The sequence below is a fragment of the Patiria miniata genome, unplaced genomic scaffold, assembly GCF_015706575.1.
Source record: "Patiria miniata isolate m_02_andy unplaced genomic scaffold, ASM1570657v1 HiC_scaffold_23, whole genome shotgun sequence".
NCBI lineage: Eukaryota > Metazoa > Echinodermata > Asteroidea > Valvatida > Asterinidae > Patiria > Patiria miniata.
This window is the reverse complement of record NW_024037062.1, coordinates 8,234,114-8,253,993: the sequence shown is the minus strand read 5'-3', so window position 1 is coordinate 8,253,993 and position 19,880 is coordinate 8,234,114. Positions and strand designations below refer to the sequence as shown.

Here is a 19,880-nt window from a genome sequence, read left to right as displayed (position 1 = left end):
TATTTTGCTTAAAAAAATGCAAGGTTAACCCCTTACAATTTGAATTTTTTTCATGAACATCTAATTTTTCCCAACTTAGTCGTATTTAAAAAGCAAGGTTAACCCCTTACAATCTGAAATTTTCCAGAAACATCAGAATTTTTTCCCAATTTCGCTTAAAAAATGCAAGGTTAACCCCTGATAATTTGAAATTTTTCATAAACATCTAACTTTGCCAAATTTCAATAAAAAAGCAAGGATAATCCCTTACATCTGAATTTTTTCGGAAACATCTGATTTTGCCCAATTTCGCTAAAATATGCAATGTTCACCCCTTACAATTTGAAATGTTTCATAAACATCTAACCCCATACAATCTGCAATTTTCCAGAAACATCTGATTTTTCCCGATTTTGCTAAAAAAATGCAAGGTTAACCCCTTACAATTTGATTTTTTTTTCAAAAACATCTTATTTTGCCCAATTTTACATCTGGAATTTTTCAAACAAATTATCAGGTAACTGGATCATTAAACGGGACAGGTGCACATCGGCCTTGGAGCTCAGACCATGTGTCATGCACTCCTCAATGCATAGATGATGCACATAACACTATGGGTAGTACAGGCACAGCTGGGGGTATTGCCCAAACAATGATGAACGCATTGCGTATATGCTTAAAGAATTACCCACAATTCCGGTTTTTACCGTTTAGGTCTGGCTCTTATCACTTTACGCGATCCCCTGACGTCTCATACACTGACTTTAGGCAAAATAGTCAGACTTTCGCGGTCTAGTAACCAGACTTTGACTCTTAACGAAACATCGAATGAAAAGGGAAACATCAAATGCATATTGCAAAAGATCGAATGCAAACATACCGTACCGATGAAACATCGAATACAAATAGCTCGAAATGTCAAAAATATGTGTAAAACATTGCTCACATATTTGAGAATATCGCAAATATATTTTAAAACAACACACACAATTGTATCGAAAAACATTGCCCATTTAATGCAAAAAATCGAACATAATATTGAAAACATCGCACATATAAATTGAAAATCGCATATAAATGTAAAAATCGCACACATATATATGAACATCACACATAATATATTGTAAAACATCGCACAAATATATTAAACATCGCGCAAATAATGAAAAACATCGCAAACTTATAAGATCGCACATAAATGTAAAAGATAACAAACACATATTGAACATCCAACATATATATTGCAAAATATTGAATATTGCAACGTTTGACACGCCATAGGCATGGACTTTGGAAGCGCATGCGTGTGTTCTGCAAAATGGTGAAACGTGAATGAACGACATCGCCGAATCTCGTGACGTTATGACTGAGACCTCTAAACTGCATGTAATGTGAAGCTGTACTTGACCATGACTTGACACATTAAGTAGACTTTGAAACGTGTAAATAAAATTATGGCATAAAAGGCCGCTTGCTGTGGAACTGTGTTAGTTCATTCGTGGCACTTTATCCAATAGAGTAGTGAGGGGAATTGGATATCATGGCTGGTCAGAATTCAGCTGTTTTTTCTTCGCTCACCGGCGCTCTCGATCTCAAGTCTGCCGGAGTCTTCTTGCTGATTTTCCTGGTGGTCTTGTGGCTGCTCCGAGGCCGACAGAAGAACCTTCCGCCGGGGCCGTGGCGATGGCCCCTGCTGGGGAACATTCCAGCCCTGGCCCGGTCCAAAAAGCTCATTCACGAGTTGTTTATGGATTGGGGCCGGCAGTACGGCGGCGTCATGTCGGTCGGGATGTCGCCCTTTAGGTCTCCTATCATCGTCATCAGCGACATCGATGCAGCTAAGGAGTTGCTGCTGAGTAAAGGAGAACGGCTCCTGGACAGAGCCCCTGTGCCGTCAGCATCAACACTCACGGGTACAAAAGGTAAGAACAGATCCAGCGAGAAGAATAACATTTGAAAGAGAATGGGTTTGATACATCTTTGTTGGCCACCTTGGATAGTCACAAAATGAGGAACTGACTATCCAAAATTGTCATACAGTGGTTTTTAAAAAAAATTTTTTTAGTTTAAATCAATCTCGAATAACTTATGCATAATTCATCTGTTGTAATTACGTCACAAATGATTTCAACAGGAAGTTTTCTGTTTGCCGACGGCGAGTCTGCCAAAGAGCAGCGACACTTCGGCCTCGGTGCCTTTCGAAAACTCGGAGTCGGCAAGAAGAGCCTGGAGCACAAGATCAACGAGGAGGCTCGATACCTGGTGGAGAGAATCGAAGCTAAAGAGCATCGATCCTTCGATCCCAACCTCATTATCCACAACGCGGTGTCCAACATCATCTGCACCGTCTGTTTCGGGTACCGTTTCGATTACGACGACCCGAATTTCAAGAAGTTGGTGCGCAGTTTGCAGTATATCTTACACACTACCGGTTTTGGATCGCTGGCAAATATGTTTCCCCTGCTCATCCTAACCCCTCTCTACTCCAAAGTTCATGGATGTCTGAGATACATAAGAGAACGGATCAACGGAATTGTTCAGGTAAACAATTTCTATGAAATTATTATCTTTTTCTTTCTGGTAATGAAAGCAAGATTTCTCAAAAGCGCTCCTGACAAAGTAAGCTCGCAATATGAAGAAAGAAACATGTTCAGGGAAGACAATGCGAAGGAATTACAGTTTAAGACGTTGGAGGAAAACCCCAGTAAAATATATCTGGGGGAAGCCCGCGGAATCAGGTAGGGACTGACATCATATTCCTATGCATGGGGGCGCTGTTCAAAATGGACGACCACAGGCAGTATCGAACAAAAGGTGGCGCTTGTCATGGCAACTCAATAAGAACCGTATTAGACTTCTTAGCATCAAGATGATTATGGAGCTCATCAACAACCGGTCTTTTACGCTCCAACTTGGAAACAGGATGAGCAGACACCGCAGCTTACGCAACGGCCTACCCAAGGATCGGTCCTTGCACCACCGCTCTTCAACATCTACACGGCAGACTTTCCATTTACCACAGCAATAAGTACATCTATGCTGAAGACATATGCCTTGCAACCCCAGCAAAGACCATTGATGAGCTGTCAGTTACCCTCACCAAGGACATTGAAGACATGGATGCCTACTTTCACAAGTGGCATCTAACTTTTAGTGTTGGGAAGACTGTTGTTTCAGCTTTCCACCTAAACAACAGACAAGCAAAGCTCACCCAGAGTGTATCCCTGGGTGAAAGAAAGCTGGACCATGCTCACAATCCAACATAATGATGTGACCCTGGATAGGAGTTTGTCCTACAAAACTCATCTGAAAAGCTGTAAAAGAAAATAGGCACCAGAGTCAACTTCATCAGGAAAGTAGCTGGAACAAAATGGGGAGCAAACACGCCCACCGTACGGACGTCCACTCTGGCCCTGGTGTACGCGCCGGCTGAATACTGTGTCCCAGTCTGGTGTGCAAGCTCACATACGCCGAAGTTTAAGGAACACGGATCTAAACGCCTCAATGAAACTAGTCAATGGGACAGTCAAATCGACCCCCACATCTAGCCACTAGCAAACAAACCACCACCTCACATTCGACGGGAAGCTCTCACTGCCACGACAGCCTGTATGGAGAGCTGCAGCCGACTGCAATCATCTCCTACATAGAGCTGTGACAGGTGATCCTCTGCCAACCCGGCTCCCATTCCGGTCTCCGTTCTCAATGAAGGGTCGCCCGCTTACCTTGCAGACCGGGATATACCACAAACCGCTGCTGATCATCTCATCATTGAGAAATGGTCCGCAGAGTGAAAGGATGATGATATAAATGCCCTCAAAGAACTGCGGTCACCTTCTGAAGTACCAGCTGGCTTCGACATTCCCAGAAGTAGCTTGTGTCGTCTGATGGATCCTCACTGGCCACGGGCGGACTGGTCTCATGCTAGACACAAATGGCATATGAAGCCAACACCTGAGTGTGACTGTAGGGCTGCTGATCAGACCGTCACATTGTCAAAGAATGCCCAATCAGAAAACTGAAAGGTGGCCCGATCGTGACACTCGACACGCGACACAGTGGTTGTCGGACCTTGACATTGATTCAGCGAACTTGATATTTGATTCAGCGCTGCATACAACAGAGAGATTAGACTTGTACTGATTCCTGTGGTCTATAGGACAGTCTTTTTTTTGGTCTGTAACCATAATATTGCGACATTTAAAAAAAACCATCGTTAAAAAGGCCGTTCATGAAAATGGCGCTTGTGAAAAAAAGGCACTCATAACAATAATGGGGGGGGGGGGCGTTAAATACCCTCGATCTTACCCATGCTGACTACGTACGTCATTGTAATTTATTTTATAAATCTTTAGGAGCACCGGGATTCTTATGATCCTAACGATTTCCGGGACTTCATCGATCTGTACATCGGGGAAATCAAAGAGCGAGAGCGCAGCGGCGCCTCGGCGAGTACCAAGGACGCGACTTTCGCCTTTCAGCACATCTGGCACTCGGTCTTTGACATGTTCGGTGCGGGGACAGACACAACCTCAAACACGATCCTGTGGCTGGTAGCTGCCGTGCTGAACCACCCCGAAGTGCAAGAAAAGGTAAAAGCAAAAACCAAGAAATATAATCTCCTGCCATTTTATTGGCTCACGCTTGCCTCATAGCACCCGCTCAATAACCACTGCACCATTGCATGCATTTTTCAGATCCAGAGAGAGATCAGTGAGGTGGTTGGAGGTGACTGGCAGCCATCTTGTGAGGACCGTCCCAGCATGCCCTACACCAACGCGGTCCTGAACGAGATACAGCGCTTCCGGCCCGTTGCGGCCTCTGCGCTACCCTACAAGGCGACTCAAGAAATACAGTTGAGAGGCTACACCATCCCGAAAGGGAACGGTACGATATCGGTTGGGGCGAAGCCCATCTTGGTAGCGCACATGCATTGTGAATGGATTTCAGGCGATTTACAATGCAGTGCGCCACCAAGAGTTTGCCACTGAGAGTTCATTTTCCCAGTGCAGTAATTATGGGCGATGGTCGACAAATTCGTAGCGCAGGACATCGTAAGAGTATGATTCGAGTATTCTGTTTGCCCTTTTTTTTTATCAATATAGCAGAACGCTATGCCCCTATCTTTAACAAATTATCTAAAGTTGTCTACTGACACACTCATTCAAATCGGCCATGTTTTGTCCACCGTAAACTTGAAAAGTCGTGGACTCTCCTTGGCTCTTGGTTGCGCAATGCATTGTGGATCGCCCGAAAGGACTAATCGTTGGAAATCGTCCGCATTTTCTTGATTTCTTCTAATTACAGCATTTAAGCCAGATGGAATTATTTGAAGGGGTATTTAATACCAGTACGATCTTAGATAAAAATCTTGCAACCTGACGCCACTTCCGCAATTGTGTACAAAGTCTATGGAGAGTCAAGTATTTCCTAACAAAGTTGGAAATGTTTCTCAGTCCCAGATGCATGTCTTATCATCATTTTTGCAATGAAGTGCCTTCATTGAGATGCTATATGAAGAAAACAAGTGGCGTCAGGTTGCAACATTTTGTCCACGATCTTTAAGGCCCCCCCAAAAAAGGTCTCCGGTTTCTGGTATGGAGCTTGCCCAAAAAGTGGTGCGGCGACGCGGCTTTTTTTTTTTTTTACCTGATTTTTTTGCTTTAAATGTCGGCTGATGACTGCAAATGGTGCCCGACTAAACTTAGTGCAAATATATGGGAGTCCAGAGAGGCCACATAAAGCTTATTCTCGACCATAACCCAATCTAAAAACACGTTAAAATTGTGCAGCAGCAGGATTCCAGTCAAACCAGTGAGTTTGGCGGTTTTGAGACATCATCTTTCATTGAAAAAAAAACCTTTTTCATTTTGCCGACGCGCATGGCTACGGCGACGCGCGCGCATACCAGAAACCGGAGACTTTTTTTTTTGGCCTAATCAAGTATGCTTCATAATCTCAGTAAGTTTTTTGAGACCGATTTGTGGGAAGGTTACTTTGGGGATAATGCCTTTAGGTAAAATTCATTCAGCCTTTCTTGCCTAATTTGCACCAGATGTGTTTTTTGCTCTGTGGACGATGATGAACGACCCCAGGGTTTGGGATCGTCCAGAGGAGTTCAACCCTGACCGCTTTCTGAGCAAAGATGGCACCAAACTCATCCAACATGAGGGATTCATACCCTTCTCAATAGGTAAGTGGGCCATGTTGAACAAATATCATCGAGACTACATGTAGTTATATGAATGAAGAAACTCAATTTGCAGTTTTCCTTAAATCAACGTCTTGCAGCATTTTGACAGCTGTTGTTTCCCTACATTTACAACCCGCCTTAGAGCGCCATAATTCGCTGAAAAATAATGATTTCGTATTCAAACATGAAGCCAGTCTGGTTCCTTGACCTCACGACACGTACATTGTGTCTCTCATAGATCTTGGCATTCGTAGGGTTGCAGACCAGTGTAACCTGTCATAGACCCAATTGAGAAATTACCCCCACTTCCATAAATCAGGAAACATACTCACAATTCTCCAAGGTGTTTGAGACACGCATCAAACTAAAGCCCATTTCATTGTCTTTTATTTTCTGTTCAATTTTTGTTGGCATAATCCCACGATTTTTGGCAGAAATGTCCACCCTAAATATAGTCCCGAAGTCCATCGCCATTCTAAAAAACTGATGCCTGCACTCCATTGCGAAATAGAGAGATTTTAGGGCCTAATATCATCCAAATTTCACACTAAAATACGAGCTCGCAGTTCTCTGCACGGCTTCTACCTTTTTTTATAACAAACCCTAAAGTTCACGGCCAAAAGAGTTCTAATAGCGGAGAATTTGATGGCATGCCAATCGTGAATTGGCCGGCGTAGGCAATTTTGAGCCTGTTTACTGGCTTGCAACTGTAAGATTTATCAGAATCGTTTGGTACCAGACAGAAGTGACTTTCAGTATCATTGGAATTGTATCCCAGATAGCTACTTCGTTCTGGTAGTGCCACAAGACACCCCGTTTTTTTCTCTTTTCGAGATAACATCTTCCTTTCTGATTGTCGATTTTGTTTTGCCTTCTCGTGTCAAAGGTCGACGGAGTTGTCTTGGCGAGGGGCTGGCCAGGATGGAGATGTTCCTGTTCGTCACCAACCTGTTCCAGAGGTTCACTTTCAAGCTGCCGTTGGGGGCGCCCAAACCGTCCATGAGGGGTGTTCCCAGCTTTACCTACGTACCAGAGCCGTTCGATGTGTGCGCGGTTAAACGCTAAATACTGAAAAGGGATGACATTTTGTTCAAGATGGAGTGTACTGGAATTTTCGACTGCACAGAGTTGATCCTGATTTTACTTGTTGGTGGTCCCAGAGAGCCCACCTAATGTCCTCATTGCACCCATTGCACTGCCTCACTGTCACCTGTGAGCCGGGCAGTGCTATTGTATAGGATTACCCGTAACGACAATGAATGGGCCCAATCTGGCAAATTAAGTTAAAAAGAAGATTTTTTTTCTTTTCTTTTGCCAGGAAGAGATGCATGGAGAGACACCAGTGAATGGACATTCTGAATGATAAAATGATTTTTTTTAGCGTTTTGGGAGCGGTTTTACTGGGCTTGCCTTTAGACTTTGTTTACAAACCCACTTTTGTTGTAATCCTTTAGTACGGTTTGCTCCCGCACTAGAATTTTTTGGTATTTAATGAATGTTTGTTATGGTGGCTACGCGCGGGTAAATACCCTATATAAGCACTGACTGGTTTTTATTCGCTCCGAGTTGGTGCCCATGTACAACCATTATGTGCGATTTCCATTAGGGCGTCGTTGAGCTAGCATCTCCCGCCGTTCTTACCGATGTAACATCACCGCTGGATCGTTGCCGACTAGGCTGACGGTATACCGGACGGAGACCTGAACTGTCGTGGCGCATGACCCGACTGATGTGGCTGACTTTCCGGGGTTCAACGCCGATTTACCTGTGGCTTGGCTGATCTGCGGCTGGGTGCGGGATGCTTGGTTCGACGGCTGCGCTAATACCGTTGTGGGCACTGGCTGGGCGGGACCTGTTCCTGCTACTGGTTCCTTATTGGTAGTTATATTCGGCCCAATACAATTTGCCTTTTTGTTTTTGCTTAACAACTTTACTTTGCCGGCTTGTTCTTGACTGTATTTTGCCTGTTTGAATAATTTGCTGCTTTGCTAACTTCTTTGTAAATTAATTTAGCTTTGCCTGTATATAATGCTCTGGAGTTCTTGCATGGAGTTGCAAACTAACCGAGATTGCTTGCTGTAACACGTTTGACGTGTTGAATGACTTAGGCGAATTAATTAAATTTTGTTTGTAGTGTTTTTGTCTCTATTTTTGCCTTTGCTTCAAAAGTCATGATTCCCGTTTTGCCGTGCGTTCGCCGCACGTAACAAGTTTAGAACAATTTTCCAAACACTTGTGTACCTACTTTTTAAACATGTTTCCATCACGACTATGGATGTCTGTGGACGTAATAAACAGGACTTCCGATGCAGTGTAGTATAAACGAGTCCTGTTTATTACGTCACGATTTACTATATTTTGTTTGCTGCCCCCAACGACGACTTTTACACAAATTGCACGTTCGGGTCGAAACAGGACCTGAAAAACAGCTCTCAAAAGTACCTTTTGTACTCATTTCATGACAGACACAATAGTCGTTTTTATTTCATCACACCTTAGGCTACATATACCCGAAAAATGACGGAAATGTCTTCTAGCATTCCACAACCTCGTTAAGTTGTCGGTCTTCTTCTTTTGCACTAGCTGGTGACCTGCAGATTTGTTTGTGTTTCGTCAGCTGATATTGGGAAAGACAGATTGCAGTCTTGGAAGCTACAAAGATGGCCGTGGTTTTGTCGTTTTCTGGATGAGGTGGATGACTTGTGAAATAATTATGCGGTTGTGACTGTCACTTGAGCTAGCTAGCTGAGAAAAACATTAGGTTTGGGCAGACCTCACACAGAAGAGGATCACTGGAGGAGAGAGATGGGCAAATTGTGCTGTCAGGTGACTCATAATATAGCCTAGGCCTCTCCGTAGAAAAAAAACCTGAGTCTGAGAGAGTCCAATTTCTTCACAAATATTCATCTCAATAAAAGTCTGTTTGAGATATCGAAATTATTTCTAAAATGGGCCCCTTAAAAAGTTACAGTCAATGACAGTAAACAATAAACATATAAATAAAGCAAGTCGGTACATTTCATCCCCGACATGCAAGACCATGAAGAAAATGCCAGACAAAAACCAAATTCCAAAAACGCCTTCTAAAATTAATTTTGGAATGATTACAGAATAATAGTTCATTTATATCATGGAGAAAAAAGACATGACCCAAACTAGGCCTATGTGCTTTATTTTCGGAAAGAATTCCAATACAGTCGTTTTCCTAGTTCCGGATAGCATACATCATTCAGGCATCAGCTTCAGCTCAACTACTCCACGAATTCAAGTGACATTGATTAAAAAGTTTACCTTAAATGATGGAGATGTTACACAACAATTTTCCAAATTTAAGCTCCTTTAAATTTGACTTTACGACGTCAAATGTGCCGATGCCCTTTTTCCTAGTTCTGGATCGGTTCAATCAGTTCCGGATCGATCAAAAACTGCTTCGCACGAAAAAAAAAATTGCGCGAGAAAATCAATTTTTCAGCCAGAAAAAAACCCGAATTAAGCAAAATTTATTGCCCGAATTAAAAATGCAATAAATACTTGTTCTATAATGTCATAAATAATACAATATTATTACTGGCTGTTCTAATCATTTGAAACATCGTTTTGCCGACATCTTTTTCTCGATCCAATTCACAAACTTGTCCACCCTGGTGTAAACCCCTGGTGCCGGATCGGTCGGCGATTGGCTGCAGAACTGGTTCCCGCCCCATGACGTCACGCCCCAGAGTTTCCACCTCCCGTCCTGTGATTGGCAGACAAGCGGACCCCCGCTGTCGCCTTTGCACGTGTCCGGCCGCCGTTCGCCGTGCATGTGGCCGGCGCATACCATTCTGCTGGTGAGGGTGAATCCGTAGGCGTTCCGGCACGTTTTGGCGCTGATGAGGGGCACCGTTGCTTCTCTTAGCTCCGATGGAAGCCTGCCAAGTAGAAGACTCCTAAAACCTGGGAAAAAAGTCAATACATCAGTGGTACAGAAAAAATGAGACAAAGAAGAGAACATTTAACATTAACACAAACTATTTTCCTTTATCTTGCGTTAAACGACTGAAAATATTTCTATTCCCTGTGGATGAGACGGAAGTCCATTGCAGATCACAGCTAATGCCGCTGCCCATTCATACACCAGGGTGGAGAGGGGTTAGTTGTCGTAAATTGGCTTGCCCAAGGACACAACATTATTATGGCCAACAGCTGGATTCGAACCCTGATCAAGAGTCACAAACCTTAACCACTAGTCCACACTCCCTCGCCTAACTAACGTGCCATTTTCATGCCCTTATAAACTTGATAAAGTATCAACATTCAAAACTCAATCTACAAGATTGAAACTCATCATGACTTTCAAGCATAAGTGAGAAACCTGCGTTTTTATTGGCTGCGAGAATGACCGAGGGAACCAATGAAATCTCGCCTCTTACTCGTATATCCCCAACCGGTGACCACACATTTTGCATCCGCGCCAAATTCTCGTCGAATTGGCAAACACGCCGGTGCCACGTGCTCGGTGAGTTGGACACCACGCGCTGGAGTAGCCTCCGCTGCAGCCGTCTTTAGCTTCAGGAGCACGATGTCGTAGTCGTAGTTTGTCTCTCTCCTGTACCGTTTGTGCCCGTGTGAGCACGCGATGGGATACGTCTGCACACTGGACTCCTCGAGGGTGCGGCTGCGGCTGCCCAAGCGAACCATGACTTCGGCCGTGTCATATCTGAAAATTATAAAAGCAATAAAAAAACCTTTCAAAATTCGCCCTGCAGAAAGTTAAGGGGCCATTCAGAATTTTCAATGTTTTAAAATTTCGACTGTTTTTCCAAATTATTTTGACCCACCCACCCCTAATTTCGATTAATAAAAAACTGAACAAGTACATGTACATGCACTTGCATGTACATATACTTGAACTTGAACATGTATACACATGTACATGTGTGTCTAGTTCAGTGACGGCGTGAAGTTGTCGGTCTTCCTCTTTTGCACTGGTGACCTTCAGTTTTCTTGTGTTTTGCCAGCTGATATGCTGTTGGGAATGACAGGTTGCAGTTTTGGAAGCCACAAAGATGACCGTGGTTTTGTCGTTTTCTGGATGAGGTGGATGACATGTGACATACGAGGTTGTGCCTGTCACGTGAGGTAGCTGAGAAAAACATTCGCTCGTACCCCCCCCCCCCCCCGCCCTGTTTGCAGGGCGGGGAGTACGAGCGAAAGAAAAACATCAGGTTTGGGCAGACATCACATCACAGGCTGCGGTCCTCGTAGTCTTGGAGTCCAGTTGTTGAATACACCAGTTTTTATAGCGATTGGTAATCGACGCCCGCGGCGTGTTATAGAGCCGATCTAGTACACCTGGTACCCTGCTGCCTCTGCACGGCCTAACCGCTACAAACGCCCGGCGTCCAAGTCTACTGAAAAACCACCTCCCTCTCATGCCACAGTGGGTCTAACAGTCCTGAATCCTCCAATTTCAATATGAATTTGCACACCCCCTAGGGAGTTAGGGATATACACGTACATGACGTGTGCAGTATATACAGGGGACGAAGTTGGAAAAGAAACACGCATCGCGATATCGGAACGCTTGCGCGTAGTTCAGCAAGTCAAAAGATCTATCTTTCTTTGTTTATTTTAAATCTTTTTTCCATGGGAGGTGAATTTCGATTTTCAATTATTTAGCTTGACCCACCCACCCACAATTTGGAAAAAAGTTCGAAATTTTAAAACATTGAAAATTCTGAATGGCCCCTAAAGTAAACCTTGGTTACAACTTTAGTTGAGTTATCATGCAGTGGATACATTTTGTACAGTATTACCCCGGTCAGGACCTCCGCATATTATGTACACGACACGTGCTAGCACGTTTGTGTTTGGTGTAAATCGAGGATTTTCTTTTGTTCCTCTTCCCTTTTCCTTTGTTTGTACTTGAACTTTTTTGCAACAGCTCTTATTGGTTTTGTACACGTTTTCCAAGCGAGGAGTCCTCGATTCGGTTTCTGACCTCGATTCACCGATGATGTTGCAAGTGTGTGTCCTCGATTTACACCATAAACAAACGCGCACGAACGTGACATGCCCAAAATGCTTTGCGACACTGCGTTTCCTTTACAAGTTAGTCTGGTTCCCGGACCCCATTGTCCTTTGGACCATCTGGAGGGGGGGGGGGGCAGTCTACTTTACAAGTCGGCGAAACTGTTGTAATTTAGAGCGTCATAACTGCATAACATAGGCACTTTGTAAAAGTGGTAGGAATTTAGGCCATCTTTTGATTTCAACTAAAAATAGGTACATTATGGTTTTGGGCAGAAGATTGTCGACCATTCTCGCGTACTTGTAGATTTCCGGTTGGGCCGGCTATTCTACGTGTGCAAGCCTTTAGTACAAACATTTCCGTTTACTTATTAAGTGTGCCTATACTTACGAATCGAAACAATGAGCGGCAGTCAGTACGTGTTCCCTGCCGATTAGCGTGCCTCCGCACAGATGACGCCCCGTCTTCTTGACGTAAAGCTCGGCTTGCCACGGCCAGTGCGCCTCGGTAACATGCCCTCCCACGATCCTTGTGGTGCCGCACTGTAATCCTGGTCACACATTTTCAGAGAAACATTTACCTAAATTCTTGACATTTCTTGACATTATCTCACATTCCTAGCACTCATAATCTAATATTATGCATGTTTTTGAAGTTTGACCGAAGTTAGAATATTTAAAGTGTGTTCACTTCATTAATGCATTTCAAAACATTTGGTGACCCCAATAAAATAAAGCAAACGTCAGCTCAAAAAGCCGATTCAAAACTGCTACTAAGCAAGGCTAATTTGCATAAATGCTCCATGAAACTGGCTCCGATTTGATTTTCCGAACAATCAGGTGATATGATTCAAAGCAGGTGATAAATTTGACCTATCAGCGAGCGAGTGATTTTACCGCGTACCTCCGCCAATACTGTCGGTGTCTGTTTGTGCCATCTTCAACAAGTCTCGCCCGGTGTTGCTGATAATATTGTCCTGCTTCAAAGAAGGGTCGTCTCCTGATCCAAGGATATCTTTCTGAATTGGTAATGTCAGTTAGGAGTATAATATATTATTTTTTTTCTGCAGAGAGTCAGCTTAATACCGGAGGAGCAATTTTTGTTTTGTTTTGAAGACCAGATGTTGTTCCTCCTTTTATCAAAACGAATAATTGGTACTCGCTGCAATTGGTTAATTTCAGTTACCGCTGAGATATTTGGAACGCCACACTCCAACAACAATCTTTTATAATAAACTGAAGAACTGTTACACCATTCAATCGCACGAAACCCTATAAAGCCCAAACAACAAGACAAGGCAAATCCATAGCTGGGGAGTCAGGTTGGCGAAGCGGTACTTTCCTCGCCTTCCACCGCTGTGACCCGGGTTCGAATCCCGCCTGGGCCAACATGTGGGATGGGTTTTCAGTCCCTATACCTGATTCCGTGGGTTTACCTCAGAATATTCTTCTGGGGTTTTCCTCCCACATCTATAACTGTAATTTCTTCACATTGTCTTCTCTTCACTAGGCCCCATGTGAGACCAGTGGGTTCCAGCGAATGGGCTACCCAGAAATGTGTAAAGAGCACATAAAAATCAAAGTTGATTCGGCCTATTCCCTGGAATTCTTTTTGAGGGGCGTATCCAGGAATTTTTTTTTTTTGGGGGGGGGGTTTCATCAGCAAAAAAATTTGAAATGTAGACAGGTTTTATCTGAAATGTAGACAGAGCTGGGCGTACTCCCCAAATACCCCCTAGATCCGCGCCTGTTTTTATACATATTATCTACACAATGGACACCATTCATTGTCGTTACATGGTAATCCTACACGACAGTACTGCCCGGTATACAATGACAGTCAGTTAGTCAGCCAGACAGTCAGTTAGACTGACAATACAATAAACATAACAGAAAACAACAACTGCTAGAAAAGCAAGACATGCATGTTAAGACTCACCATGTCAGTATCGCCTTCATTCATGTTAGTATGGTGAGGAATGGCCCTGCAGATGCCCGAAACGAACAGGATACATATACAGACGTTGGCAGTGAGCCAACGTCTCAGAAACAAGCAAGACATGATACTGGAGTAGGCCTAGCAAAAAGTGAAATACTGTTTCGTTTTCGTTTTGTCTTCAGATGGATTTTATACTATTAGAAATTGCTTGGCAAAAGCTAGACTTTCCAAAGAAAACTCGACTGCACAAAATGCCAAGTCAATATTGCGAGCGGCGTTGAAATGTTTTACACCTTGAAAAGCACTGCGCTTTTATACAATCCCAAATCATTTGAACTCCCGTGTGGACATTTAACTTGAACCTGGATGTCGAAAAGAAGAAGTTCCGGGCTAGGTCATTACCTGTGGATTCCTTTCCACGAAATCAGGTATCTTGTTGAATTCATTCATCCCATCACCCTATCCAACGGCGGTCGCCGGTAATCCATTTCCACAAAACCTTGTAAAGGAAACACGGGGTCGCTAAGCATTGTGGGTGGGTCACTCGCCACAAACAATACGTGCGTTTTGTGCGCAGGGGTCATGTGTCCTTGGATAGAGCGGTGGGAACCAGCGAACTTGAACTGAGCTGAACGTATCGAAAGTTTTTTCCCCCAAGGCGGAAAGACTGGCTGCCGGGAAGACTGGATTGCGTCCGCTCAAAAGTGAGCATTGACTTCCCTTACGTCAAATATTTTCCGAGTAAAGGGAAAAATAGGAAGCCTATATCCATAATAAGAATGTCATAATGAAACATAATTATGGAACAAGGAAACAAAACAGCGTTTTTGGCAGCCCATGGTGTTTTGAATCGATGTACTGTAAAATCTGGACTCGAAATACTGACTCATTTGGTTCTAGCATGTCTAAGGGAGCATAATTAGGACAGTGACAGGTCACGTGTTAGGTTTGAGTCCATATAAGGTTAAATCCACCAGATTTCCATAGGAGTCCTAGTTTCCCATGACACCAGCTCTGTGCAAAGTGGAAATTTATGTTGTGAGGTGTTTTTTTTTAGTCACGAGGCAAAACTCGACTAAAAACTGTCAGTGACCCGAAAAATTACCAAATTAGTATGATATACCTTTCTTGACTGTACGTGAATAAATCATGGAACCTGGTGTGCTGTCATTTTCAAGAAAAGTGGAAATTTTGTATCAATTTCTAACTATGGTTGGCCAACCATCGTTGCACAAAACTGACTTAAAAAAAAAATGCTGGCCCAATTCACAAAATTTAGTTAGTCCACACTCTGTTTGCAATTGGTTACACATCGGTGATACGCGCATGTACTTAAACATTGTGTAAAAAGTCAAATGTCAGTGGCGAGGAAAAAGTGGCCGCTTGCGGCAGATTTTTTTTCGGGGGGGGGGGGGGGGTCTCCGACCCTCGTCCCCTCCCCCTTCCCCTGCGTATACGGGCCTGAAATGTCAGTCTGTTTGTGATATGCAGGATTGGGTACTTCGGTTAAAAGAATTAGAGGGTATAGATTGTCAAGGTGGGCTAGGTTTACCATAATGGTGCACGTCACCAGTACGGTAAACCAGTCCGTGCAGGTCGACCATGGTCTGAGGACTAGTTTGGTACGTAGCGCACGCGTGATTTCCATGACTGGATTTGATTCATCTTGTTGTTATTGCGCCCTCTACCACGGCGGCTTGACTACAACTGTCACAACCTCGGTCAAGATTATTTCGTCAACAGAGGACGCTCTTTTATGTCAGTAGAGTGGGAAGAAATTAGGGCCTTCATAAAAATAAAAGAACATGGAAGCATGCACTGCAGTTTTTGAATTGTACGTTAGGCCAAGTAAAAACATAAACCAGTTTCTCGTGTCCGCCAGCTTCCTGCTGTCCCCTGCCTCTTTTTAAATATATTTAATTCGTACGTTTTACAATACTCTTTTTATTTGTTTCTGCCAAAATTGTAGCTTTGTAGCTCCTTTGGACACAATTTTGTATCAAAAGAGTCGAAAAAAAAGGAAGAATCCATGCATGCATCTTGGAAAATCTACCATCTTGGGAAAAAAAAGTGCCCGCCTCCTTCATTTTTATAAAAAAAAACCCGGACGAGAAACTATATTATTTTTCTCGGCCTTAGAGTTCCCCTTCAACATCATTGCATTAATTTGATTTCATTTGTAGAATTTAACAATTGCATCTATACAGTGAAACAAAGCGGTAAAGCCAAAAAAAACCACAACAAATTCACAAAATACGATATAATCTGAAACAGTAAACATTGCTGAAAAGTAAACTGTACCATTATCGAGTAGCTACCCAATCTCGTTCCCAGTGCTTACTTTATTTCCGCCCTCGTTTCAAAAAGTAAGCAGATAGTGGTGGGCGCGTACTGCTCAGCACCCTGGGGACGTGGTTGGCAGCTACCTTATGAGACTTAAAGGGGCACTCGATGAAGTTTTCTTTGGAAAACATTTTGTGCAACTTTCGACTCCTCTTAAATGTTTGAAACTATTTGACATCCCTGTTTGGTTAATTTTGTTGAAAAGTGCACTTCTTTAAATACTTTTTAAAAATGCCATGCTTTTGCGGACAACTGAGGGCGCTGTTGCTGTGATGTCATTTCAGGAAGACACTGTTAAGTGTAGGGTTATCTGTTCAAATGGTGAACCCAAAATTTGCTCATTGAAAACATTTGTGATCGAAATGTTTGCTCATTGGCTTATACTGCCATGACAACAAATCACCAAAGAAAAGAACATTTACAACAGCAAAATATCCCAAATCCTAGCAATTTTATTTGTGCTGAAATAGCTGTAACATTGAGGTTTCTGCCCGGAATGACATCTCAGTTTTTCTCATGAATATGGTCATTTCATTAACATAAAAACCAAAGAGGCACCAAAATACCCTTTAAAAATGGCAAAAAAAAAAAATGAAAATAAGGTTAAATGGGGCACAAAGGTGCATTTTCAAGGATTGTATTGGAAAAAATATATTGCATACCCCTACAGCATTGATAATAATAACAATAAGCATCAACATTACAGACATACACTATTGCACTTAATATTAGCACTGATCACTACTGATTGTTATTTTGAAATTGCTCAATATAATTACGTGCCATTTTTTCTGGGATACCAAAATAATGACATAATGCTGCCACCAATAGGATTGATAATCGTGTGTCCATGAGCGTTGCACGTCAAGCAGTTGCACATGCTTTTAAGATGTCACCTTGTGAAATATTGGGAATGCACCAGTCTTTTGTAATTACACTCATGCTGGCTTTTATTATGAGTACCGTTGGATTGCATGTATTGATGACGCACTGATGTTATAGAACACAGGATTAATTCAGTTGGTTTCAGTAGTCATCGCCCTTGACTTTACGTACCGCCGGTTACCAGTTGCAATTAGGGGAAATCCCGTGCTGTCCGCGGGTTTTTCCCAAAAATCTAAAAATAGAACGGCGTTGCAACATCACGAACGCTTTCGTTCCACTGGTAAATTCCACTTTTGCGCCGAACTACAAACTGAGAGTGAGACGCTGAATTTTTCCACTGATTGTTGTGAAAGAACGTTGCCGCGTTGAGCAGATATTTGGTGTTGCAACGGAAACGTGGAAAGAAGTTATTTTGTCGAGAAAATCTTTGTCCAATTCAACGTGCATAAATTGCGCACGCTATCGTATGGCAACAGCGCTGTCCGGAAATTGGAATAGGCCTAACTTGATTTGTGCAGATTTCTGTATAAGTATAACTGTAAGTATACTGTTTAGGAAGGAATGTTGCAACCTTGTTTCTAGAATTTGAAGGCACCTTCATGACCTTTCCGTTAGCCTTCTAGCATTGTTATTTTTCGGGGGGGGGGGTGTCAGTACGCTTTGCTTTTGGAAAATGCACTTTGTTGATAATGATGATAGACGAAATACAGTCGTTTTCCTAGTTCCAGATTTTTCCTAGTTCCGGATAGCTTCAAATAAAAACCTACCGCTTTTGGATTAGTCTCCAATACATTTTTTTTGGACGATGTGAATTTTGAAAAGGAAAATGTAAGCTCCTTGATACACAAAGTTTCTGATAAAATCTTTAGAAGAGGAATTTTGGGCAGACTTCCGACTCGCACTTCGACATGTTTGGACGGTTTGTAGAAAATCGTGGGAGCTGCGAATCGACGATAAATTTTATCCTCGGTATATCACTTTTACGGTGTGATTTCGAATATTTTGTTCATACACTACAGTCGTATAAACTCTTCCATCAATTGCTTGTTGAATCAAAATAAGTTGTAAAGTCTCTAATTTTTGAAAATGACCGTATGCTTTTGCCTTGTTCTGGATAGCGCGTGCACTTGTGACCCAACTACACGAGTGTTAATCGATTTTGTGTGACGATTTCTGTGCTGGGTCAAAGATTTTCAGTCCGTGCGTGAGTTTGAGCCCTTGCGCTGCAGACAAAAGTTTCAAAATCATTTACGTCAAACATTTTTCTCTTTTTAAAATTTGCTGGAATTCTCTTGAATGAACTATTTTTGGCAAATGAAATAATACTTTATCAATATCAGAAAATATATGTATGCCTGATTCGGTTGGTTCTGGCTGAAAAAAAAAAGATTTTCTTGCGTGAATTTTTTTTTTTCGCGTGAAGCAGTTTTGATCGATTCGGAACTGATTGAACCGATCCGGAACTAGGAAAAGTGACATCGGCACTTTTGACGTCGTAAAATCAAAATGAAAAGAGCTTAAATTTTGAAAATTATTTTGTGGTGTCTCCATCACTCAAGGTAAACTTTTTAATCAATGTCACTTGAATTCGTGTAGTAGTTGAGCCGAAAGCAGCCTGAATGATGTTTGCTATCCGGAACTAGGAAAACGACTGTACCTTTGTCTGCAATTCCAATTTCTGATGCAACGGGTCCTACTAAAATGCGTCAACAAGCGTCAACTAGGTCACCAAGCCTCTACAGTCATCAACAAAGCGTCAACAAATTATGAAATTTGAAATGTTGGGGCTGGGCTACTGATACTTCCGACAAAGTTTGGTTGAGATTGGTCAAAAAATGTAGGAGCAATAATAGACAATGTGAACATTTGTTACTATACTTATTACCATGACTACATGTAACTAACATGACTAACTAACCTACGGATTAACGGGCATTTGTAGAGCTTTTATCATGTCTATCCGAAGCTAAATAGGCCAGGACTTTCTTAATTCATCTTTCCATTCTATCCACTGCGTTTTCTGATGTGACGGCGGTTCTACTATGACGATGTAAACCAACACGGAAACTTCAGTTCAGCCACTGGTTTTGTTTGGGTCATATCCTTCGTCCAAATACAATGAGTCGTTACCTACATGTACCTAAAAATGTTGATTGACGTTTTGGGGAATTTCAGCTATCCATCCATTGATAAGAGCGTCAATCGGCCGTCACTTTGTGAAAGTCACTCAATCACCGCATACACTATTTGTGTTATTTGCCTCGCTTTGAGTTTCAAGATGGCGTATCCTGAGAAAGGTCTATTGGGCACCGTTTGCCAAATAAAATGCCCCAAAAATTGTATTTTTGCCAATTCAAGGAGTAATAATACACTTACATTGTAATTTGAAGACTAAAGCAGGTTATTAAAAAATACTCTTTCAAAATTTCAGCATACATGTAGTTTAGATTTCAAACTGTGAAACTGTGAAAATGCAATTTTTTTGGCACAATGCAAGGTTTTCCTGGAAAGCCTCCCGTCCAAAAATTG

General features: G+C 42.5%; 3 protein-coding genes across 5 annotated transcripts in view; 2 read left to right on the top strand and 1 right to left on the bottom strand.

Annotated features, from left to right (window-relative positions):
* Positions 1-1,519: 1,519 nt before the first annotated feature.
* Positions 1,520-7,760, top strand: LOC119731286 (cytochrome P450 2D3-like). Its single transcript, XM_038204422.1, has 6 exons — positions 1,520-1,901; positions 2,114-2,520; positions 4,335-4,571; positions 4,677-4,866; positions 6,035-6,172; positions 7,059-7,760. Exons 1-6 carry the CDS (start codon positions 1,520-1,522, stop codon positions 7,235-7,237), a joined length of 1,533 nt encoding a protein of 510 aa, XP_038060350.1. The 3' UTR covers positions 7,238-7,760.
* A 1,900-nt stretch (positions 7,761-9,660) lies between these two features.
* Positions 9,661-14,352, bottom strand: LOC119731440 (kallikrein-14-like). The gene is made up of 5 exons (XM_038204608.1): positions 14,124-14,352; positions 13,089-13,203; positions 12,576-12,735; positions 10,585-10,871; positions 9,661-10,108 (listed from the first exon to the last, which is right to left on the bottom strand). Exons 1-5 carry the CDS (start codon positions 14,244-14,246, stop codon positions 9,753-9,755), a joined length of 1,041 nt encoding a protein of 346 aa, XP_038060536.1. The 5' UTR covers positions 14,247-14,352; the 3' UTR covers positions 9,661-9,752.
* Positions 14,353-17,672: 3,320 nt separating this feature from the next.
* The window catches only part of LOC119731140 (nuclear factor NF-kappa-B p105 subunit-like), a 29,007-nt gene continuing 26,799 nt past the window's right edge, over positions 17,673-19,880 (top strand). For 2 of the 3 annotated variants that reach the window (XM_038204167.1, XM_038204165.1), the window contains exon 1: positions 17,673-17,881. The gene's annotated coding sequence lies outside the window, so the exon portion shown is untranslated. Of the gene's footprint in view, positions 17,890-19,880 lie in introns of all 3 variants that reach the window. The other variant, XM_038204168.1, reaches the window with a different exon arrangement.